General features: G+C 35.7%; 1 protein-coding gene across 2 annotated transcripts in view; it reads left to right on the top strand.

Annotated features, from left to right (window-relative positions):
* The first annotated feature begins 5,007 nt into the window (after nt 1–5,007).
* DTHD1 (death domain containing 1) overlaps nt 5,008–26,575 on the top strand; it is a 62,005-nt gene continuing 40,437 nt past the window's right edge. The window contains exons 1-5 of one of the 2 annotated variants that reach the window (XM_010982443.3): nt 5,008–5,278; nt 7,586–8,198; nt 11,564–11,894; nt 14,442–14,621; nt 15,685–15,929. In XM_010982443.3, coding sequence (XP_010980745.2) covers nt 5,008–5,278; nt 7,586–8,198; nt 11,564–11,894; nt 14,442–14,621; nt 15,685–15,929 — 1,640 coding nt within the window. The remainder of the gene's footprint in view (nt 5,279–7,585; nt 8,199–11,563; nt 11,895–14,441; nt 14,622–15,684; nt 15,930–26,575) is intronic. The other variant, XM_064487553.1, reaches the window with a different exon arrangement.

Genomic DNA, 26,575 nt, shown 5'->3' with positions numbered 1-26,575 from the left:
ATGATTACTACCATAGCCTTAGCTAATACCTCCGTCACATCTCATAATTACCATTTCTTTTTTTCTGTCCCTGCACACTCGAATGAGGCTTTGGGGGGAAAAAGAGAATCCTGAATTAGAAAGAGGGAAAACTCAGAATATTGAAGTCACAGCTCTATTACTTTCTGGGCCTCACTGTTACTGTGGAGGAGCCCAGTGCCTTCTGATTTAAATGTGACCTTTTTCTCCCCTTTGGAGGCTGTTAGGATCTTTGTTCTTGATGCTTTGAATATTCATGATAGTATGACAAGTTATGATTTTTTAATTTTAATCTATAGCCCTCTTATCTCTTTCGGTGTGGAGTATCAAGTCCTTTATCTGGGAAATGTCCTTGTATTATTTCCGTGATTCTTTCTTTCTTTCTGTTTTCTTTCTCTAGGACTCATTAATTGAAACACCTAGATTGAACAATTAATTTTCTTCATCTTTTTTTTTTTTTTCCTATGGTCTCTTTGTTTTGTTTTGTGTGACCTCCTGGGATATTTCCTCAACTGTTTCTTTCTACCCATATACCAGTTTTTTAAAATGTCTGTTATATTTTCATTTCTATGAGGTCTTTCTCATTGTCTGAGTGCATCTTTTCATTAGAAAATCTTTTCTTGTTTTGTGGGTGCCTTAGCTTCTCTTATCCCTGACTCTACGAGTGTTAATTATAGATTTATTTGGTATTTTCTCCTCTTTCCTCTATTGGCTCTATTTTTTTTTTCCAAGTTCTTTGTGTTTGCTTTAGTCTTCTGCATTGTATTAGAGGCTTATTTGAAATGCCTGACCCCCGTGACTGTGGTCCCACTCCTGCCTGAGACTTCATACTTGCTGGCACGTATGCTTGGAGCTGAGCTGCAGAACAGAGTGGGCCCTCACTTTTTAAACTCGTAGAATTTCACTTAACCCTTATTGAATGGCACTTCCTTCTGGTTCTCCGCTCAGCCGGGCCTCCTGCCTGTCTGCTGCAGTTTTTGCATCGGAGACATCTCTGGTTTCTAATGGCTGAAAGAGAGGCTGTTGCCTGGCTGCTTAGGACAGAGGAGAGGGATATAGAAATCTACCTGCCCCCCAAACTGAATTCTAACAAAACCTGTTAACAGCCCCAACTTCACTCCCACTTTCAGAGGTTCTAGCAGAGGGACTAGTTTTCCCTAATTCTTGGGCCCTTCTGAGAGTCCATGGCAAGAACTGGCCTGTTTTCCCGCCGTACAGGTACTCTTTTTGCTTGATTCCGTCATTTACAACTTATCCATCTGCTTTTGATCTTTCAAAAGTTTGTTGACATCTTTTCTCTGTCATATTTTCACCCATTTTCTTTGTCCTTTTGAGTTTATCTATTATTTTATCTTCTTTGGTGGCATTTTAGAAGGAAGCAGAAATAGAATATGTATTTAATCTATACTCTTTAATCAGACATCAAAGCTTTGGTTTTTACCACTTACTTTTCAGAAACATTTAAAAATTGATGTGCACATTGAGAACTCTGATATCTCATTTGTATTTTTCCCAGTGCACTAAGTCATCAGGGAAGACAAAAACTAAACAACTATTTCTCCTCTTTTCACTTGTCATTCAGTTGTGTAAGCTTGGTCCAAACAGACAAAAATGAGCAGACATTCAATAAGAATTTTCAAATGGGGAAAAAATTAATCTGGGCTGACTGTGCCAAAGTCTGGTGTCTGCAACTATCCAGGAACTCAAAGGAAATGACAAAATCAGATAACAGAACTAAAACTATCACCTCATCATGTCTTAAGCATATGTGACTCTTTCGCTAACATCTGACCTATCCATTGCTCCCCACCATGAACTCCACAGAAAGCAGTCCACTTTGTTACACTTCAAAACTTTCTTGTCCTCCCCTCCTATCTCATCAGTAGGCTGTCCTGTCTATGACAAAGTTTTATTTCTTCAACTGGTGAACAAGTGACTATCCTACTTACTGGAATTTTCTCTCTACTCACTTTGATACTTTTAATATGAAGAACTGTTGTCTTTTCAACCACATAATGTTTTATATGAATTCAAGACTACACACTAATTCCTTTAATGTTAGTGGAAGCACAGACTTCTCAGTAAAGAAAGTAAAAGAAAGTATTAATAGTCATAATAACAAGTAGCCACAATGAAGAGGCTGATTCAATGTTAAACCCATCAAGGTGAATTTTTGCAGTTAACTTTTGTGAATGTCAGAAATCTTGATTGCAAGTGTCAGATCTTTCTGTGGTTAGTGACATCAATTAGTTGAGAACAAGACGCAGGAACATGCAGATGCTTGTTTTAATGAGTAAAGGCAGCATGGCCTGTGGTAGGTCTCGCTTTGCAAATATTACATGTTCTTGGGAAGCCAGACTAAGGACAAGTTTAGACTTGAGGAGAGCAAATGTCAATGAGGCTAAGGAGAAATGTTTAGGGTTTTTTTCCCTTGCCCTGAGAAAGAATTTTCCCACACATCTAGAAGGGAATAAATGTATATTGGTCCAGTGAGTTAGCATTTCATAATCAGTTTTATTCAATACTTAAAACGTACGTGGTGTAAATTCCCCACTGATCTCTTCTACTTCCAGGGGTTGTTTCTTCACCTTCTATTGACTGATGACATTCAAATATGCCAATATTGTTCTGACTCTTCTAAATGTCTAACGTATTTCAAAGAACTGTCCTGAGCTATCTCACACACAACAAATCCAAAACTAATCAAATTATCTACCCATCAAGACTAGTGTTTTTTCTAAATTCCTTAACTCAATTGTTTTACTATCTATTCAGTCACCTAAACCAAAATTTTTGGTCACATTCCACTACCGAGTACAGTTCTTAAACCAGTGGCCAATAAATATTTGTCAAATAAATAAATGAATGGATTCCAGTGCTTTCTATTCCTCACCCTCTAACTCATGATTTAGCAAGTTCTAGTTACTCTACTTCAAATCCCCTTTCAAAGCATCCCCTCCCCTTGCCTGCACTGTCGCTGCTCTAATAGAGACCCTCAAATCTCTTAATTCTCACGTCTCTACCGTATAAACCATCTGCATCTCTACAGCACAGATTTGGTTATATATTTGCTTGGTTCAAAAATATTTAACATCTCTCTTTTGTCACCAAACAAAATGTCAGCTTCTCCACCTGACTCCCCATCATTATTAGACAACTCTTGTCACTTCCCCTGACTCATAAACCTACCTCTCAAGCCATAGTTTCTGGTTTTTGATCACATGGTGTCATTTCAGGCCTCCCTTACTTTGATCATATTATTTCCTATGTTGGAATGTTCCTTCCTTCTCTTGGCAAGCTGGCTTAAATCCCACTCATCCTTTAGCCTCCAATTTAAACATCTTCCAGGCCTCTAACTGGAATGAAATTTTTTACTCCTCAAAGCTTTGGTGAGAGTTTTAATTTATCCTTATGCTCTAGCTTTTAACATAATCTAAGCTTTTTTTTTTTTTTAATAATCTGTTCATGTGTCTGCCTTTCTCTGAAGTCCTAAAATGCCCTATTCTTAGCATGTAGGCAGTGCCTGGTCCACAGTCAATGTTCTAGAATGTTCTCAGAATTGGCATCAAATTAAAGCCATATCCACATTATTAAGAGAATTACACACATATTTCAGGAGTTAAAGGAACAGAGGCTCACGAAAGATAAGATTTCTGCTAGAGAATGAGCCCGCGCTCCCACCCCTAACCTCGCCACCATCCCTTATACCGCTCCTTTCTTTTACCTTCAGACTCTTCAGACCACAAGCAGCCCGGGCAGGACTTAGGCCCGTGGTGGCATCTGTTCTCTAGGATTTGTTCCCTGGGCTTGTGTTTCCCCATCTTGTCTGCCAGGTGTCACGAGCGTAGCTCTCAGAACCCCAGCGCTGACGACGAGACAACGCAAGGCCTGCGGGAGGGAAGCCTTCTGGCTCTCCTTGGGAAAATGTTCATTTCATTCCAGGACCTTGGAGGGAACGTGAGCCTGCCTGGGGTGTACTGCCCTCTCCCTCTGGTGTGGTGTCCTCCCTTGTTAGAGGAGGGCCTTGGACAGGAGGAAGCAGGCTGTTCTTGTTTCCCCCCAAGTCTCAAGTCCTGCATGGCAATGGCCTCATATATAGTGTGTAGACTGAGGGGCCAGCAGTGGTGAGAACTTGCTGTACCTGAATTTCCATCATACATGGTGAAGATGCCCTGCTGGTTCAGAGAAAGACACTCTTCAGGTTTGCTTTCTCTTAGTGAAGGAGCATTTCATCCAATTAGAGAGGAATAATCAGAGAGTAAAGAGGCCAAGGACTTAGCTCCATCTCCCAGGAGACTTGCCGGAGGAGAGGTACTAATTAAACTTACCTAACCAGTGCTAATAGACTCTGCTCCAGCAGAGGAGGAGTTTTTACATTTAAAAAAATAAAAATATGATAAATATATGCTAATTAGAGAGAATTATCAAGACCCCCCCACCCCATGTAACCGTATTCATCTTCAAGGATTATTAACTTATTGCCAATCTTATTCATCTACACACTACTCTCCAAGCTCCCAGATAACTTTGAAGCAATTCAGATATCATATTAGTTCATTCATAAGTATTTTTGAGTATCACATAGAATTATTATTAGCAATACTTTTAAAAGAATTTACCTTTGATTAATATACTTCTCATCCTACCACAGAATCCATATTTTGTTGCCTCAGAACTTGACAAGTATATGGGGCTTCCTTCGTACACTGAAGTGTAAGCCTTACAGGGAGAGTGGGATAGTGTGAGCCAGCTCTGTCCCTGCAGTTGATCTGTTCTGTACACAATTGCAGCCGGGGTGCAGGAATGCCCCTGCTTTGGTCACCTAGTAACTTTTCACTAGTCAACAAGAAGCTGAACAAACTATTATGTTGCAGGAAAGCACTTGGCTAGCTGACTTGGATCGTCTCCTAGGTTTTAGAAGGAAAAAAACTATCACCAAGCTTGAATTTGCTAAACCTTTAGGCTTTGTTGTCACTCTTGGAGCCTAACATGGATACAGAAGACATAGGCTCAGGTAAACTAGGCCAAACGCTGAAGCAGATTTGGAAACAAAACCTGATGCTAAAGCAGGCGCTGCTGGGCAGTGACCCTGGCGCAGGGGCTGGTGGGGCCACCTGGGTAGCCACGGTGGTCTTTCTGGGTCAGGAGCTCAGCGGGGCCCTCCACCAGCTCCTGGAGCACGCTGCAGGCACTCTGCACTCCGCCTGCCAGCAGCTGTACGTGCTGCTGGACAAACAGGATCATGGTACCTGGAGACAAGGCAAGTATTTCTTCTGTTTATTCTTTCTCTAAGAAATATTGATTGATAGCCACTCTGAGAGGGGGCTAAGGAGCATACAAAGGCTAAGATAGAGTCTTTGTCCACAAGGGACTAACAATGCAACAGGGGAAATTAGGTAAGACAAACACACGATAATGCAAGGGACGCTGAGGCCAATTCCATGAAAGATATACAAATGAAGTGGGTTAAGTCTTCTGAAGTGGGTGAGATTCTATTTTTAGAGTGGGGAATTGGGACTATCTCTAGAACAAATGTAGTATTTAATCTGAAGCTTAAGGAATAAATAGGATTTATGCAGCCAGAAATTGGGCACCTGGAAAGAGCATTCCAGACAGAGGTGTTGTTAGCAGGATCCAAGGTTTAGATGTAGGAAACTATAGGCTTAGTTTGAGACAGAACAAGCAGTTTTTCTATATTGGAATATGATATTCTATTTTTATACTTATTTAAACTTGAACCTATTAGTCGCAAAAACACTAGTAAGACTGAGATGGGATGGGATATGGAATTAGACCTCTACACACACTAAGAGGGGCGCAGGTTCTCGGCAATAGGCTGAGTTATGGATACTGAGAAGTACAGTGCGCAGGAAGAACGTGATATCCGATGCATATGATCTTAAACAACAACAGTTACTCTAGATAAGAAGATGGGTGGCATCGTGAAATCCAACTCTAAATAATATACTGTCCGCAAAAAAATTATTTACAAAACAGAGACAGACTCACAGATACAGAAAATAAACTTATGTTTACCAGTGGGGAAAGCGGGTAGGGAGGGATAAATTGAGAGTTCAAGATTTGTAGACACTAACTAGTATATATAAAATAGATTTAAAAAATAAGGTCTTGCTGTATAGCATAGGGAACTATATTCAATACCTTGTAATGGCCCATAAAGAAAAAGAGTATGAAAAAGAATATATATGTATAAATGAATGACTATGCTGTATATCAGAAATTAACACACATTGTAAATTGACTATACTTCAATAAAAGAAAAAAGAAACCCCCCCCCCCAAAAGACACACACACAAAAATGATGTCAAGGCAAGTGGGCAGGTCTCATCAATCAGGAATCCAGGGCAGATAGTATTAAGAAATTCAGTCTAGAAGGCAGATAGTGGACATCAGGGGAATCTGTCCAAAAGCGTGTGACCCAGAGATCATCAGCTAGAGTACATAGATAGGAACCGAATCTCTGGAGAAAACTGAATGTGGTTCTAGGCAACATACAAAGACAAATAATTACTCATGGAAAATGAGAAGGACTCAGCTACCAGAAGAGGAGTTCAAAATAAAGACAGGGTCTCAGACATAAGACAAAAAACAAGTTGTCAGAACTGGAGCCTGAAAATAAAGTTAGACTAGTGAAAGGATGATTTAGTGATGATTCTGAAAACACTAACTATGGGGCCTTAAGTGACATATTCCCGAGTTCAGAACTGAATTCTAAAGATTGGAGAGTCGCTAAGCCTGTAGGAAGCCATTAGGTGACTCCAGCTGTGAGGAGAGGAGGGATGGACAAATAGGAGAATAACAAGAAATGGGGATGCAGGGAGAGAGTACATCAGATCAGATCATGGTGAGGGCTTATACCAGGGTGATGAGGCTTCACTTGGTTTATTACTTCTTGAGTAGCCAGGTTCTAATCAGAGAATTGGTATGATAAGAGCTATTCTTTGAAAGACTCATTTGAAAATTGCCAATGATCACAAGCTCGGCAGGAGGAATGGTGTGAACCTAATCCAATCACCATGACAAACAAAGTACTCAATAAAATATACCATCTTCACCAGCAGAGGTAATGTATCTATGGTATGCCTACTACCCAAGTCTCATCTGAAGAGCTCTGCTAAACTTTAGGCAAATAATTACAGATGGATCATTGATAAACTGTATAGTATATCCAAAGAAGAAAACAATTCTCAAAATCATTCTGAATGAGGAATGATTGAAGATGTTGACTTCAAATGAATAGTATCTTATGGAGGGGGTTATGATACCTGTCTTCAAATGTTCAAAACATTTTCACATGCAAGAGGAATTAGATTGACTCTTTGCTACTATATTAAAAGACAACATGTCCCCAACTCCTAGGTGTGTTAAAAAAAAAAGTTACAGTTGTACAAGTGACTTTTTCTTCAAGAGGGAGAGGGGCTTAAATGCCTGGTAAGGGTCTTTGTAGATTTCTGGGTGTATCTCTCCATACCTCATGGCATATCATTGGAGAAACATAATTTGGTTTAGTTTTGTATTAATTTTTTTATGTGTCTTGTGTGTGTAGAAATCATTCCTTCCATAGACTGCCTCATGAAAATAAATGAATGTTTGGGGAGCACTGCTACATTTCTAAAGAAAGAAGAAAAGGAGATGTGTAATTTATGCGGCATGCGTGATGAATGTATTCCACGGCAGACAATGTCCGCCATTCAAGATATCAAAGCAACAGACATTGCTGCAAGAGGGGAACAAAATGTCATAGAAACAGTTCCTGTTTCTCCCACAAATGGAGAGGAAAGTCATTACACAAACCAGGTTCAGTTTAAAAAAAATAAAATACATAAGGGTTCAGAATTAGTGGAAAAAGAAAACAATCCATTATTAAATGGAGATGTAACAGGGCAAGAAGAGTCACAGAACAAAATGTTCCCAGATAATGCAGAAAATGAAGATGGTAAACAAATAGAACACATGACTGTTGAAAACATAAATGCCAACAGGGAAGAGACACATGACGTAATCCAGACAACAGAAAGAGAGATTCAAGAGACCTCAGAAAGCCAAAGAGAAGAGATTACCACATCCTCAACAGCATGTGATGTCTCCAATAAACGCATGAATAGTCTTCTCAGTGATTCAGAGAGTCTAAAGCAAAGGAATAACATAATGGAAAAGGAGTAAGTAAATGCAATGTGAGAGGTGCTTCTATATGCCGACTTACAGGTGTGTCTCCACTTGTACATAAAACATAGCTTTTATACATGGATAAAATTTTATATTTACTTTTCAGATCTCCAAAAGATATTACATGTCAATAATTCCATGTAAATTAATCCCATAAAAATATATATGGCTGCTATTTCTAATATTGTTTAGTTTCAGTAAACAAACATTAAATGTTTCTTTAAAGGAAGAAGGAAGTAACTGTGTAATAAAGTAGTCAAAATGAACAATTGTCCAGAATGGACACTTTTCTAAATAACTACTCTTTAGTTATCATAAGAAAAACTAGGAAGCTGCAGAGTTCAAATATTAAAAGAGAATTTTGTAGCCTCAGATTTATCTTATTTGTATCTTCAAATAAATTCCCAGAATCATTTTACTTATAAATCATCATGAATTCTTACCCCGTGTCTGGAGAACTCTAGGAAGGCTCATGGATAAGCTTTGGGAGGTTCGTAAAATTGAATGTATATTTTCATACCTATTTTATCTCCTTGGGGGTGTTCAGAGCTTTCACCAGGTTCTCAGAGAGCCCGAGCCTTCAAAAAAAATGTTGAAATTGACTGATCTATTTAATGAATTATCTCCCCTGTACAAAGGAATAATAATCCATACTTGCCAAATAAAATATTCACAAGCCTTACTTTCTCGGTAAAAATAAGAAACTTAGAAGGCAATGGGGAAAAGTAATTTAAAAAATCACTGATTTAGGAGTCAGCTTTAAATTTTTCTCTAAAAATATGATATACAAGTTCTATGATCTTGGGCAACTTGTTTTATTTCTTAGCCTTGTTTTCTTATTTGTAGAAATTGTATATACTTCTTGGAGTAGTTGGGAAGGTCAAATGAAAAAGTCATGTAAAGGGCCTAGCACTTGTCTCTTGGCAGATGTTCCCACTTAGCTCAATAACAGTGTGTTGATTTATCTCACCCCCAGCAACCCTCACTTTCTCCACCTCCCACACACTACCTCCTTTCACTGAGCCCCTCTGCTCTTTCAGACGTACAATGCCATTTCCAGCACAACATCACAAATGAGTCAGTGCTCTTAGGCAAGTCATTTTAGTCATTTTGCTCACTTTAACTTTAGTTATCTCATCTACAGAATGAAAGGGTTGAGCTAGTTTAGCTGTGAGATTCCCTACACGTCTGAAAAAAATCTAATGAATTCTGCAGATGTCACAGAACTACATTCAGTGCATGAAAGACCCCCCCTGGTTTGAAAGACTTACTGATCCTTTAAAACAACTGTTAGTCAATATGTGGCCGCCCATTTCACTTGAGAAAAACATTAACACTTTACATCTTCACATTCAGAAATGACTCAAAGCATCAACTAATGAGTCACTGCTGAACCACTCCCTCTGACACCTCCTTTAGGTGTTCCCTAGTGAGCGATTTCCTCTCTGTGGCATGCAAACCAATTTTGCTTGGCTTGCATGTTTGAGAAGATGACTACTCATTGCGATCCCTCAGGCTAGGAAGCCATCATGCCACAAAAAAGATGAATCTCATAAACAAAACCTAGCTTGGAACCTCTTGTGCATCCTCCCTGGAGAGCGTTCTGAAAAAAGCCCCTCTCTTCCAGGGTAGTTGTCCTAGTGTGTACAAACTCAAAGGGAAACACCACTAGAATAAACCAATGTGATCGTTTTAGTGGCTGGACTAGATCTATTTGATTAGGGCTAGGGGAAATAGAAGCATTTACAGGGTTCCTCACCCTACTTTGTCTGTCAGCCTTTTGGAAGAATGCATTGAGATGGTTGTCCAGGGCACGAGGAGGGTCATATTTGACGTTACATAAGACTGGATCATTGTCTCCTCTATTAAACAGTGTATCTCATTTTCTGAAGTACCATTATCACCATTATCAGAGAATACTCAGACAGAACCATGTGCTGGGTCATTTTCTATTCCTTCTAAGGTCATGGGTTCAGAATTATAAATACAAATAACTCTCTGCAATTTCAACATTTTTTTTAGATTTCTAGGCTAGAGGGCACTGTAAAAGTCGATTGACTACTAATTGAAAAATAGTTAAAACCTGATTATTCTACAACTGGGTACTAATGCTGCATTTTACAGAGATCCTCTTATTTTTAACACTGCTTACATTTCAATCATTTCACTGGTATGAAACGAGAAGTAGCAAGGAGAAATATAAAGTGGTAGTTTTAATGTAGAGATATAGCATTTATGGAGCACTCATTTTGTGTTAACTCACTATTATAAGAAGTTCAAATATTTTATCTTATTCAATCTTCACACTGTTGTAGATTTAGTATTAGTTTCAATTTTGTAATGGATAAAGAAACCAGTGTTTTGGAATGATTTGAGGAAGTATGATATTATACTAGGAAGTCTGGGGTTTTGAGTTAAAGATGGATGGATTCAGTTATTGATTCTACGACTTACCACCTGTATGATCTTCAGCAAGTTAAATTTTCTAAACCTCAGTTACCTTATCTGTAAAATGGTACTGCCTGACTCCATAGTATGAGGATTAAATGAAATAATGTGTAGCCTAAAACCTGGTTCATAGAAAGAGCTAAAGTATTTTAATAATAATTATTAATGTTGAAGGTCAAACAAATAGTAAGGGACTGACCTCAAAATTGAATTCAATCTGTAAGACTCTAAAATCTTTGGCAAAGGTGATGGTACAAAAAGCAACAGTAAAACCAATTGTCAAAATAAGCTTTTGAATTGATTCTTTGAGAATTGTAAATATTCTAATTACCTTGATTAATCATAAATTCACAGTACTTTTGTACCTTTCTCAATTTTTCTTAAAAATACAATAAACATCATCATTAGATCTAAGGTGTTTAAACAATTCCAATACTACATATATATATAAATTCAAATATCAAAATTTAGAAAATTACTCAGGTATTAGGACTTGGTTTATCAAGAAGCTTCCAGCAATTTTAAGATTCATATTTGAATGAACAAAATTGAGGAATAAATCGACTGCTTAAATAATTATACTAATAACAATAGTAACAAGAGTAACAGTAGCTAACATATACAGTATCTACTATGTGCCAGGCATAGCTTTTTAATTTCTTAACTCATAATAGTTCATTTAATTCTCACAGCCTTCCTATGAGATACATATTATTTTATCGTCACTTTACAGTTGATGAAACTGAAGCACAGAGAGGCTGAGTACCTTGCCCAAAGTCACCGTCAGTAAGTGGGAGAGTGGGAGTCATAGCAAGACAATATGGGGCTACGACTTGTGCTTCTATGCATTTCACTGCATAGTCCATAACTCAAATAACTGAAAAAATGATGTCCTTTTTTCCCCCTGCAGATTTCTTGATGTGCTGAGTGACGATACTGTCCCCCAAGTGTCTTGTTATATTACAGCACCATCCTATGTTCTACAACATCTAGAATGCTGGATAATTAATAGCATGAGTTCTTTAACAGTGAGCGATAATGAAGAATTGGTCAGCAATGTCATCACTGTTAAGTGCTCAGATATGGAAAAGAGAATTCCATTTCCAATAAGCATTGCAATTCCATTTGCTGCACGTTACAGGGGAAATTACAGAGACATCATGGTGAAAGTGTCTGACGTAAACATGCAATCAAGTTACCTGACTCCAAATTCACTGGAAGGAATGAGAGGAAGTTACAAGGTCAGTAAATCCTTGGCTACATCTACATTTGCTGTTTCACTCCTCTTCTAAATATTATACAGGCTAGTATAGATACAGTTGCTCCACTGGTAACAAATGGAAGGGTTGATTAAGATTTATGCCAGTAAATTCGTGCTTTTTCTGTTTTTTCTCCTTGCCGACCATAAAGGTCACAGAGCAGAGCTTATTGGTCAAATTAGGGAATGAAGAACTTAAGTGTAGGGCCCATAAAGTGTTATCATTTTGCCTGGGAAGCAAAGCCAACATCATGGTTTAATCAGCTTCCAGCCTTTGACTAGCTTTAGATGAACATTTCTTGTGATGGTCTAAATTTAAAAATTCTAGAATCCCCAGATGATAGTAGTTTATTTTTATCATTCATGGATTGGAAAAATATGTAAAAAATAAACAATTTGTTTGTGTGTGTGCCTTGAGATAGTTATTAAGTCTACAAATCATGTTTTTAGTCTGTGCATGGAAAACAGTATATGTGGTAGTTAGGAGGTGGGTTGTGGAGGAAGACTGGCTTGGTCTGAAGTTTGGTTCCTACACTTTCTTGCTATGTGAGCTTGCGTAAATTATGTAACCTCACTATGACTCAATTCCTTCATCTAAAAACTGAACACAACAGTGTCTACCTGATAGGGTCATAAGGATTAAATGAAAAAAAAATGCTCTTAAGAAGATCAAAGGAAGCCTATAAACACATGCTAGTAGCTAATAAATTGTCATTTTTCATGGTAGACTTTTTTATAATAACTCCAAAGCCATCTACGGAGATAAATTCGTATGTTTTGAAGAAGATATATACACAATTATTAAACTTAGCATAGAGTTGATGGGAACTAAAATTTAAAGTTCTTCTGTGGACCACTGAACTTACTTTTAAACAATTAAAATATTTCTCTTTTCAGTTTTATATAAGTTGTCATTATTTGAAGAGGAGGGCAAAGAATAAATATTAAAAAAAATCCACTCATACAAACAATTTTTTAATTCATCTCTTCCTTTTCTGACTTGGGTCTTTTCTGAGCTACAAACAAGATTATACATTTGAATATGAAAGCTAAGCCTGTTCTAATTATTTACTACTGTTCATGCAATTAAGACATTTTACATTTAGTCTAGGAAGCCTGTAAGTATAATAATCTAGTCAGCATTGCCCTTGATTGTGGCTGTTTAATCTTGACCACTCCACTGACTGTCACAAAAAAACAAAAACTTCATAGCACATGTGCTTTTCAACAAATAGACATGCAAGATGTTTAGTAATACAAGAGAAAAAAAGTAAGAGAACCATTGTCTACTGAAAAAACAAAGCATACACTTTTCTTTTTATGTTCTTCTAATTGTAGTTATCCCTATTTTTAACTAAAGAGAATTTAAACTCTGGATTCCTTCCAAATGTTTATGCGGTTCATATGACATTTATGAATTCTAATTCTGGAGTCAGATAAACTATCGTCAGAGTTCTATTCATGACACGCCCCCACTTAAAAACCCTTCCGTTTCCCCAGAATCTGCCAAATACTCTAAATGCATGGCAACCACCACCAGTTCCCAGAAAACCCTTCTCTCTCTCACTGTTTCCCTCCAGCCAATTAGGAACATTCATCATGCCCTGAATTTTCCCAGCGATGGATTCACACAAAGAAATTGTGAAATCTCTTTCTTAGTCAGTTTTCAAATGATAGATTATTTTCCATTGTGATTGTCCTTGAAATGTTTGTGTGTGTGTCTGCATGATTATCCACTCATGCCAGGGTGGAGCCCGGCTGGTGTTTAGGGAAGCATGAATAGACCAGATTACTTCTAAGTCTTCCTCTTCATTTTAAGCTTTGGTGATTATCTGAATAGATAATTCTGTTTTCATTTATGTACTCAGTTCCTTTTTGTGTGACAAAAAAGCTCGAATATGTCCCTGCATCTATGCACTCCAATTTTAAATGTCACTATGTGAAAAAGAAACACAAATGTGTCTCTTTGCAGTCATCTGCTCCCACTGCATGGAAGAGGGAAATAGAGAAAACGACTTTATCACGAGATTGTGAGTTGTCAGAAGGAGGAATTTACTGACAGTACGGGTGCTACAGTACTTGTGTAAACTACCCAAATGATGAAATTTCAGTCCTTGTAATTCCTAAAACAGTGTTAAATCTTCTGAGTAAAGGCCAATATTTAAAGTCCATGCTGGTAAAAGAGGATAGGATTCCAAAATAATTAATATTTGTGAAAACACTAAATGTGATTGCCCATTATACATTTACACTTTGGGGGAAATAATTTAATTTTAAAAATACATTTCTCTCTTTTCTGTTGTATAGTCCAAATTTGAGAAACTCCTAATATCTACTACTTCATCTCATGAAAGGACCATCCTTTTGGGGTTAATGAAGTAATTCTCGACTGTGGGAGATTATAGGGACAGCATATAGTTTTTAGGGGTCTTTTTTCCCTTTCCACAGTCATACACAGCATGTATTCCCAGAACACTGCTGTATTGATGTCTTTTAATCTTATTGTCTTAATGTCCTTTAATCTATACAGGGGGCCTGTGCTGAAGTGAAAGTTTACAAGTTGGGTATATTTTCTGTTGTGTCTTGTTTAAAGAAAGAGTCTTTTACAGTAACAAAGAAAGGCCTTACTCTTAAGCCAAGCATGGATTCCAGAATATCCTTAAATTACCCTCCAGGAGTTTTCAGCTCACCAGTGCTTGTACAGTTAAAGGTAAATATTAAAAGCTGGTGGGTTTCTTCTCCTAGATTTTGTGGGCCATCAAACATGGTCCTAAAAGGATGAAGAAGACATAAATATGTAAAATAATAGTAAATGAATTTTTCTCCTATAGTTTTAATGATCTAACGCTAGTGTCATCAGTGATACAGTGACGATTTGGAGCATATTGAATCTCATTCCAAAATAAATCCTTGCCTTATTTGAAAGTCTTTTCTAGCTATTTTTTTCTGTTGTTTTGTTTATGATATTTGTTGACAAAAAAAAATACTGAATATCTATGATAGAATTGATGCCAGACATTGGGACTTTCATCTGATTCAAGATTTCCACCTGAGAGGATGGCTAAATAAGAGGCTAATCAATTAAAAATTTATGATTATGAATATTTGGTTATATTTAATTTGGGGGATGAGGATTTAATACACACAAACATTATTTGCAAGGTGTACAATGATGCATCAATGTACAGTTTAGAAGACATGTTTCCTCAATATTTCCTATCCTTCTGGCCTCAACTCTCCCTCAAGCTCTCCCTGTTTCTCTATTGTTACTGTAAGTGGTAAATGAAGAAGAAAAGTTAGGGAGAAAACATAAATAATGTATTTATAAATATTTTCCATAAACTTTGAAATTTTGGAATTATGCTAGATTTTTTGTTAGCCATTTTTATATGAGAGGAAACAAATAAATATAGTCTTGTTTTTCTAGTTTCTGAAAATCACTCGCTCTAACAATAGTTCTAATTAGAAATTACGTAAAATGTCTATTTTATTTTCTAGGTCACTTTGTTGCCTACAATTAAGTGTGTTTCTCAGTTATTTATAACATAGGAGAGGGAACCTAGATTTCAGAAAGGCTTTCTAAAGAGAGGACCAAATGCTGTGCTCTTTTATAAACAATTGTAGTGTTGATTCCAGCCAATAAGGTATAGAAAAAGTATAAAACTATGTTCTATTAAATTTTCAGAAAACTGACTCAGAAATGTGCTGATATTTTGCATCCTTTGCTATCAAAATACAGGAATATATATATATATATTTTTTTCTTTGTTTAGGTCCAACCAATTGACCCATCTCTGGTGGCATATTTAAAAGCTCAGCAAGATACTTTCTACTCAGTACTCTCCACAAGCCCTCTGATTCATGTTCAGCACCCATCAACACATCTCTTCCAGAAGCCAGTCACTGTATTCCTACCTTGTTCTCCACACCCTGATAAAAAAAATCTTGGATCTGAGATAGATCATAAAACAGCAACTAGTGCCATGACAAACAGAATCATACCTTTATACCTCAACCGGTGAGTTAGACCTTACTGTCACTAATTAACTTGATGGTAAACAAAGAAACTTAAGTGATTAAAAATGTAACCAGATGTCATATTTAAATATCAGTACTGATATTATGAAATATTTTTAATGTAGAAAAAAATATTGTGGATCCAGAAGGGTAATGATTTTTAGCTGTAAAGTGTCCAAATGTATGCTATGTGATAAGATTGACACAAAAGAGGTAAAATTAATCCTTGATTTCAAAAAAAAATTATATGATTAATTATAAAGATATGATATGATGATTTTAATTTCTGTGGTTAAGAGTGTTCTGTTAATGTGGGGAAAAGATTAACCTGATCGTCTACAAAACAAGTTAAATTTGAGTCTATATTTACCATGTAGGCAGTTTCCTTTCTCTCCTAATTTCTATAATTAAAGAAAATCCTCATGAATAAGACTAATTTACATACTGAGTAACTAGCCAGAGATGAAATCAGAAGTGAAATGCTAATAACAAATAGGGTACATTGAGTAATACTAATTCTGATCTTAATTCCTGTCCTTTCAATTTAATACTTTTTTCCCTAATAAGAAAGGAAGAAGGGAAACTTTCTATTCTTTGGTTCTGAAGGGAAATTTTTTTCTTCTTTGAAAAACCATCGGAGGGAGAAACAACTTCAGACATTTGATTGAAATAATAACTACTATTAACTGAGAAGCTACTATTTGCCGGGTTCCTTTTGTAGATTCTCATCCAACCTCCCCACCACCTTACCTTCATTTCATCAGTAAGAGATTGAAACTCAGTGAGACTAAGAACTAGTACAACTATCTGTAGGTTGATACTACTTTCAACCCTACTGTGGGGTGAAAATTTTACAAAAACAAAAAAAAATTCTGGAAACTTCTCCAAAGCAAAACTTGAATTTGCTACAAACTGGCAACTATTTACATAGTGTTTACTCTGTACTAAGTATTATAAGTAATCTTGAAATAATTAAAAGTATACAGGAAGATACGTGCAGGTTATATGCAAAGACTGTGCCATATTTTACTTGAGGGACTCGAGCATCCACAGATTTTGGTATCTGTGGGGTCCTGGAATCAATGTCTTGTGGACATTGAGGGAGGATGGACTAAGGCTTGGTCTGGACTCAAGTATCTCCATTTCTAGTCATGACTATATGTAGTCATCATCTGTTCAGTTTGAGGCTGCAAAACTAGCAATTGAGAAGTGGAATATTTTCACTTCCCACTGTATTTCTAATTTAGGAAGCTGGCAATAGTAGAACACTGGGTTGTGGCTAGGAGAAGTTAGACTTCCCCTAGTGTTAGCTAAGTGAGAGGTGACATAGAAATATAGGCATGATTCAGATTTTTGCTACTTGGGAAATTATACTCCAATTGGCAACTGAGTTAATCCGTGTTCCTGTCTATCATGGTAAAGTAAGATTTAAAACCAAAAATATCCTGGAACTTCCAATTTAAAATGTATTAGTCTAACAGATTAAGACATTCACTTTCAAATACCCCCAAATACATATACATATGTATTTTATATACATATATACCACACACACACACACACACACACATATATTTAAAGGTGAGCATGTAACTCTAAAAATTGATTCCAACTGTTGACCTATTGCTAGAATCTAGTAAGAATTTCTATTGTCCATTTGGTAGATTGCAAAGGATTAATGAAAAATAATTTGTGCCTGGCATGTACTTTACATCATAAAACAAAGCAGCTCCATTTGCCAGAAAGATGATAGAAAAAACAATTTTCCTGTCCCTGATTGTTAATCGCATAGTCTGTGTATACTAATGAGAATATAAATGTGTCCCTGTAATACACACATATTTGTGGAAGTGACTAGATGAGAGTTTCTTTGCCCCTCCTTTGCTATATTTCCACATCCCTCAGAAACAACAGGGCAGAATGTGGAAAGAAATTGGAAATTTGTAATAAAAAAAAAAAGTGAAGTTGCTGAAAGCATAGGGGTAAAAGTAGAGGCAGTAAGAGGCCTAATAGACATTCATGCTGAGGGTGGCATGTTTTCACACACTTAATCGTTAAATTCAAAGCATCGGAAAACTAGTCAGCACAGATAGGAGAAGGTTACACCTCTGCCCAGAGAAATTATACTCAGTAAAAATGACTAGACACTGAAAATTGGTTTAGAAAGTATGCACACAGATCTGCCCTCTAGATCTGTGAAAGAGATTTAAGTGGCTACCAAACTGAAAAGTGGGTGGACAAATATTCATTCAAAGATAGGAAAAAAAATCCAAATTCTCCATGATGTCTTAAGGAAAAAAAATCAATACCAATCAACACCAAGATTTCAAAAGAAGAACAAAAATAACAACAACAACAACAACAACAAAAAACTATAGACATAAGGAAATAGGACATCATCCTGACATTTCACAGTAATTTGAATAATGAGAATTATAGTTACCTGGAGAATATTATAGAAATCTATTTTGTAAGTTTGGTAGTACCCAGTAAGCAAAATTTCTAAGAAACAGAAAGCCATCAGGATAGACCAGGAAAAGTGTAAAGGACAACAGGATGAGACACAAAGATTACAAGCTGAGATGAAAAGTCACCAAGTATGATAAGGACTCATCTGAAGTTATGTAACCTAATAATTACAAGAACCATTGAAAAAGAGACCAAAATGACCGTAAAAGAAGCAATAATCAAAGGCGTAGTTAAATGTAATTTGCTGATGTTGATTAAAACTTTGAGTTAGAAAGTCTGATTTCAAAATTTATGAAAAAATCCCATATTTAGACATAATATGGCAAATTAAACTGTACATTTAAATAAAACATACATTTTATAAGCATCCATTCAGCAGAAATAGATTAAGTAAAAAGGATAAAATCAGTCTAGTCCCAGTTTCATTCTTTGTAGCAGTGAATATCAAGGAAAAATGGACTAAAACCTTCAAAGGGAAGGGTTTTCATCTAAAAAAAGTGTTTTGTTTTTTTTTTAAATACAGGGGCTCACAAAATGTGCTACTCACATGTTCTTACAATAAATCAGTAGATAAAATTAATGGGCTGATTTGATAAAATAAAATTTAAGAAATCAAGAATAGAGAGTCATTCTTATTTTCAAAAATCTGGAATTGAACATAAATAATATAAAAGCAAAAAGAAAAAGACAAAGTAAAGTTCATATGGCAAAAAGATAACAGAAAGAAAACAAGAAAACAGTATGATGACAAAAAGATTATATAAATAAAATCATCAGTTGTATTAAATAAATATAGATGGGTTAAACATAACTTATACCATTGTCCATCTTAATCTTAATGTTTAATATTTTAAAAAATATTTTATATGCTGTATTTGTAAAGACTTCCTTTGGTTTATTATATATTTTACCAGTTTTACTGTCAGTTTAAGCTGCTTATTTTAATAATTAGAATTGGCATTTCTAAAAGGCTATTGCTGTATTTTAAAAACCTTTTTCCAAGTTACCCCTGTATCAGTATGCTTTCTATTTCTTCTTTTATTCCTTTAATCATTGCAAACAGTTACATTTTATTTCTCATTTGGATTATTCGATCACCTATTAGCATGATGTTATTAACTATGATACCTGTTAGCATGGTGTCATCTAGTAAAATGCCTATCATCACAAATTCCGCTCCGTATCTCTTAGCTTTAGAAATTCATTTCCAAGTATTGATTATAATTTTTGATCAGATCAGCTTTCCTCCTCCCCTCCCCTTCCACGCAGAGAGCTTCTGTGTGCTTCACTGGTGCTTTCTTGAGCTAACATTCAGTGGGATTTGGGTTGTTTTTGTTGTTTCTTATTTCATGGCCAGTGCTGCCCTTTGGGGATTCCAGTTTTATGAGTGAGTTAGTTCCAGCTAACAACAGTTGGAGGCTGTATCTCATGTGCCTGAGTGAGTGTTAAACTCCAGCCCCCCCCCCCCACATCGGGCGTGTGTGCATGGTTGGTGGGGTAGGGACAGCCTGATAAGAGTGGGAGGGTTCCTAGAATCAGTCCCTCACGTTCCCTAGGGAGGAAAGAGAATCCTAGCTTTTTGCAATTCCCCTCCCCCCAGATTTAGGGGATTTTCTTTCCACTTTTTGAGTTCCTCTAATTTGTGTGTGTGTGTGTGTGTGTGTGTGACATTTAGTCCAGTGTTCTAGGACTGCCATTTGTCATTGATTCCGTTGGCCAAGGTCCAATTTCGTTTTTTTCCTCCATTTCCTTGCCTTCCTTAGTACATGATCTCTCTGCTAGGAAACCCTTTTTCTACCATGTTTAGCTGAAGACCTCTCATTTATTCTGTAAGCTGAAGCTCAACTATTTCCCTATCTGTCAAGACGCTCTGTGATCTCGGGGAGGGACTGACTGTTCCTCTCTTTGTGGGAGCCCTATTTGTGAACATCCTCTATCATGCTGTAATGCTAGGATATTCCCTCTCCCATCTATCTTCACTCAGCGTAATTGCAGCATAGTAGCTGCCATGTTGAATTCGGTGAAGCAAATATATTAATGAGTAAATTTGTGGAAATGTAAGTTGTGCTATTAATTCTCTATACTTTCTGACAATACTAAATTGGTAAGTTACAATATGCTCTGTTGCTATTAGTGCTAGAAATGGGAGATGCATTTTCCCTATCCAGTGGAGCAGACAACGATCAAATGAGAACCTATATGAATTATTTATTTAACATTCTTTCATCAAAGGGTGAATGTCAGTTGAACATTTTCTGTGGAAATGGAAACACACTGAAGCAATCCATGCCCCATAAAACGAAAAGATAAAACCAATTTGAGGCAAAAACATAGGCTGAATATAAAGAATAAAAGATCTTTATTGCAATACATTCTTACATGTGTGAATGATTTCTCGGGGGAAAAAAATGAGTCACTTAATAATGAGCCAGAAAAGATTTCTTGACAGTAATGGAAGGAGAAATTAATTTACTGAATAGAAACGTATTCCATATTATGCAATAAAATATGTTTGAGAGTTAGATGGGAAAATTTTTTTTGCATGAAAAATGCCATTTCTACATAGTGCTATTGGTCTTAAGGTTATCTATTCAAATGTAGTATGTGAGTCGTATACAAGAATACCTGTACAATATATGCATCATATCACAAAAAGTAATAAAATGGGCAAATTGGTACAGCTACCACATAACTTCAGAAATGAGATAACATCAATACAATAATACTTCCTTGGTTGGCTCCTCATTCCATTTCTTGCCTCCTTAACATAATTGCTCTTCATTTTCACCAAAGTTAATCACTCTTTGGAAATTTTAAGTCATTCCTTTGCTTTTCTTTCTTTCTTAGTTTTATCACATACGTTTTTATTCATCCCTATACAATGTCTTCTTTGGCTTGCTGTTTGTGAAAATGACACCCTACTATGGTCTTATGGTCTTGCCCTTTCATTTATAGTTGGATAAAGTTCATTTTCATTTCTATATAATATTCTGTTGAATAATTTCATATTTCACTTATCAATGTTCTTACTGCTGGACATTTGAGTAGTTTTCAATTTTTGCTAATACAAATAGTACTATTATGATTAGTCTTCACTCAAAGTACTTCACTACAAGTACTTCTTTAGAGTGTATACCCAGAAGTCTTGTTGAGTCATGGGGGTATGCACATGTACAATTTCACAAGTTTTATGAACTGGTAGAACTAAACTTCAAACTCCCACTCTTGCCCCTTATCTTTTCTAGCTTTGTATATTTTCAGACTTTATAATTTTGAAAATCAAATAGGTATAAAATGGGTCTCATCTGGTTTTAATCTGTAATGCTCTGATCACAATGAAGGTAACATATTTCATAATGTCTTTTGTTAGCCATTTGTGTTTTCTTATGTGAAATGTCTGTTAATTTCTTTGCTAATTTTTGAATTTTTTACACTGATTTATAAGATTATCTATATTCTCAATGCTAATCCTTTGCCAGTTTGTGGCCTTTATTTTTATATTCATGTGCCAAATTTATTATACTTTTCTTTTATGATTAGTGCTTTTTGTCTAGTCCTAAAATACTTCTATCTCCTGAAATTATAAAAATGTTCTTCTCTGCTATCTTATAATTTTAAAGACTTTAATTTCATGTAAGTCTTCAAGCCATCTGAAATTGGCTTTTATATACAGTATGAGGTAGGAATTCATTTTTTTCTAATGCGGGTAATGTTTTAGCAGCATGATTCATTGAATGATTCTTTCCCCAACAACCTGCAATGCCTCCTCTGTCATATAACAAGTTTCCTTATTCTGAGTTGTTCCTCTGGTCAGTCTTTTTGAGCCAATCTAACACCATCATAATTATTAAGGCTTTATAATAAGTCTATATATGGTAGGTAAATCACATCACATTCTTCTTATTTAGGAGAATTTTTGTTCTTTTTTTCTTGAAACTTTCCCATTCATATAAAATAGAATCAGTTTATTAAGGTCCACAAGAACAAACTCTGTTGGGATTTTGCTAATAATTGCCTGTGACATATGGGTCAGTTTGGAGAAAAATGACATCATTAGCATATTAAGTCTTTTAATCTATTTCCTACAATATATGCTTCTATCAGTGTAGTTTTCTAATGTCTTTCATTGAAGTGTTATAAGACTCTCCACACATGTACTACACATGCTTTGCTAGGTTTATTCCTAGATACTTTATAGTTTTGACTACTATTAACAATATTCAAAATTTTGGTTTTCTCTATTGGGGATATATATATTTATATGTATGTATATATGTGTGTGTGTATATATATGTATGTATATATGTGTGTGTGTATATATATATACACACACACATATATGAATATATGTAGTGGATTATATATATATATATATATATATATATATATATATATATATATATATATATATATATATATATATATATATATATACACACACACATATATGAATATATGTAGTGGATTTTTCTACAATGGTATTGAAGCCAGCCACCTTTCTAAATCTTCTCATTATTTCTAATATTTTCTTTTTGAGAATTCCTTCAAGTTTTCTATGTAAATTCTTGCATCATCTTTAAGCAATGATAATTTTGTTTTTCCTTCCAGTCATCATGTTTATGCATTTAATTAATTTTGAGTTAATTTTTGTATGTGGTCTAAGTCCAATTTCATTCTTCTGTATACAGATATCCAGTTTTCACCAAACCATTTATTGAATAGGATAGCCTTTCTCCATTGTGTGTTCTTGGCATCCTTGTCATAGATCAATTGACTATAGATGTGTGGATTTATTTCTAGGTTCTCCATTCTGTTCCATTGGTCTATATGTCTGTTTTTATGCCAATACCACACTGTTTTGATTACTGTAGCTTTGTGGTACCTCCAGCATTGTTCTTCTTGCTCAAGATTGCTTTGGCTATTCAGGATCTTTTTTGGTTCTATATGAATTTTAGAAATTTTTTTTCTATTTCTGTAAAAAATACCATTGGGATTTTGATAGGGATTGTATTGAATCTGTAGATCACCTTGGGTAGTACAGAATATTAATTCTTCCAGTCTACAAACATGAGACATTTTTCCATTTGTCTGCATATCATTTTCCTTGAATAGAATTTTGCTCGGTGTTACAGTTACCTATCTCTTCATATCAAAATACTCCCCCAAAAAACCACTTCACTAGTTCTCATGATTCTGTAGTTTGTTTGGGGCCTCAGCTGGAAGGTTGTTTTGTTTATCTTTTTAGAGTCTGTTATGCATTGCAGTAAGAGAGTGTCTGATGTTGGGAAGTCCAAGATAGCATTATTCACGTCTGGAGGCTTGGCAGTGGTAGCTGGTATGCAGAAGTGGTTGGGCCTTGTTCTCTCTCCATGGAGTCCCAAGGACTCTTTCTTTCCACCTGACTTCTCCATATCACCTCTTTCTGTCATGTGCTCTTTCCAGAAGAGTAGCTGGATTGCTGACATGAGGATCAGGACTTTCAAAAGTACAAAAGCAGATGCTGTGAGGCTTTCTTAATTCCTAAGCCTGTTATCAGATCATTACTCCTATAACAGTCTACTGATGGAAGTGAGTCACAGAGCTGACCCTAGTTCATTGTGGGGAAGTGTTACACAAGGACATGAATATTGGAGAGGCATGGGGAGTGTCTTTGGAGACCTGCTACCATATTTGGCGTAAGATTCTAGATTTACATTGTTTTTTTTTTTTTCATTTCCTTGGTGATATTATGCTACTGTTTATGGATTTTACTACTGCTGCTGTGAAGACCTCAGTAAATTATATTTTCATAACTTGACGGGTGATCTGCTTTATCTTCCTGGCTGCTTTTAAGATCTTTTCTTTGTACTTGGTGTTCTGCATTTTTCTATAATGTATCTAGATGTGAATTTTAAAAACTTTTTGTGAATATAATACATTGTGCTTTCTAATTGGAATTTTGTCCTTTCACATTTATGAAAAATTAATATATGTTTTCCAATCAAATATTGCCTCACCTCCACTTTATGCACTCTATTCTTCTAGGTATCCAGTGAGTTGTATGTTAGACCATGCCCTTCTAAATTCCATATTTCTTTTCTTTTCTTTTACATTTTCCATCTTCTTGTGTCTATATGTAAATGCTATATCCTGTGTACTGTTTTCACATTTCAGTTCAAGTGCCACAAATATTATATACTTTAAAATACACTTTTAATTTATGGTTGAGTTATTGTTTTCAGCAATTATATTTTTTACATCTTAAGATTCTTTGTAGCTCATATCCAGATATCCCTCATCATTCTTGATAGTCTCTTGCTGACTGCTTATTTTTAGACTATTCTTTATCTAATTAAACTTTTCATACATAGTTGTTTTCATTTGGTAGCTACTCATTCTAATAAGTGTAGTTTTTGAGGGTGTTGCCTGTTGCTTCTGCCGACTGTGATCTATGGTATTTACCTCTTTACTTGTTTGGGGACTTTTGTTTGTGATCACATATACATGAGATTCCTGCAGGCATAAAAGGAGCTGCTTTGTTCCAGATGGCATTCATTTCTGTCTTTGCTGAGAACCAGGTGCTACTTCCCTGGGACTACTTCAGCCTCCTTGAGAGTCTCAGTCAAGATCTCAAGTTCACCTTTTATGATGAGGATCTCAAGGATCACAGTTCTTTGTTCTGCTCACTTGATTATCACTTACAGTTTTATTCTCCTGTATCTAAGTTATTGGAAAAGAATTTGTCCTTATAGTAATCCCATTATTCCTGGCTGTTTGTTCCCTGACATTCAACCCTGGCTGCACTCATGTTTTGGAGGGGAATTTGAGACATTCCCTTAACATTCCTCCTGCTAAGTTCAAACCCCACCCCCAAATGCATTAAAAAGTATATTTATCAGGATCTAGTTGTTTAATATTAGGGACAGAGAGGCCTAGATTACTTACTCTCAATTTGTTATTTATAATCTTGTGTTTTGTGAATGCAATCTATAATATTTAAAAGATTCCACCTAAAAGGTCATTTTATTTATTTATTTACTTATTTACTTATTTATTTATTTATTTATTTATTTATTTATTTAATTTGTTTGTTTTATTGAAGTATAGTTGACAAATAACATTGAAAAATATTTGAAGCATAGATCACAGTGATTTTACATATGGATACATTGTGAAAAATTCCTTCAATCTACCCATCTACCTAATTAACACATCCATCACCTCACATACTGATCTTTTAAAAACATTTTGGTGGGAACATTTAAATTCTACTCTCTTAGCAAATTTCAACTATACAACGCAGTGCTATCAACTACAATCACCATGTTTTACGTTAAGAAATAGTAGCTTTATAAGAAGTAAAGCCACACATGCCATACTTTTCTTTGTACTGATCAGCCAGTACTATACTGTCAGCATAGGTTAACCTCATTCAATAGAGTGAAATGGGTTTAGCAAAATTTTGAAGCAAATGCTTACTGAGAAAATATGATTTTTCACATTTATTAAATATGGAAATAGGATACTGGAAATATTTTTAGTTCATTATATACCTTTGTATGCAAAAGCATGTAATGTTACCTGTGGATTTGAAAGCCAAGCAAGGATGAATTTAATTTTCCAAATCAAAAAGAAACTGTCACCTAGAATAGCCAACACAATATTGAAGGAAAAGGACAAAACTGGAGGACTGACACTACCTGACTTCATGACCTGCTGTAAAGCTATGGTAATCAAGACAGTGTGGTACTGACAAAAGAAGAGACACACAGATCAATGGAACAGAATAGAGAGCCCAGAAGTAGATCTACAACCGATCTTTCACAAAGGAGAAAAGGCAATATAATGGAGCAAAAATAGTCTCTTCAACAAATGGGGCTGGAACAAGCGAATATCCATATGTGAAAAAATGAATGTAGACACAAATCTTATACCCTTCACAAAAACTAACTCAGAATGTAAACATAAATGTAAAACACGAAACTATAAAACTCCTAGAAGATAACATAGGTGAAGGCCTAGATGATCTTGGGTATGGTGATGAATTTTTAGACACAATACCAAAGGCATGGCCCTTGAAAGAAATAATTGGTATGCTGGACTTCATAAAATTAAAAACTTCTACTTTGGGAAAGATAATGTCAAGAGAATGAGAAGATGAACTACAAACTGGGAGAAAATATTTGCAAAAGACACATC

This window comes from Camelus dromedarius, chromosome 1 (genome assembly GCF_036321535.1).
Source record: "Camelus dromedarius isolate mCamDro1 chromosome 1, mCamDro1.pat, whole genome shotgun sequence".
Taxonomy (NCBI): Eukaryota; Metazoa; Chordata; class Mammalia; order Artiodactyla; family Camelidae; genus Camelus; species Camelus dromedarius.
The sequence above is the reverse complement of the archived record's forward strand: the minus strand, read 5'-3'. Positions and strand labels throughout refer to the sequence as shown.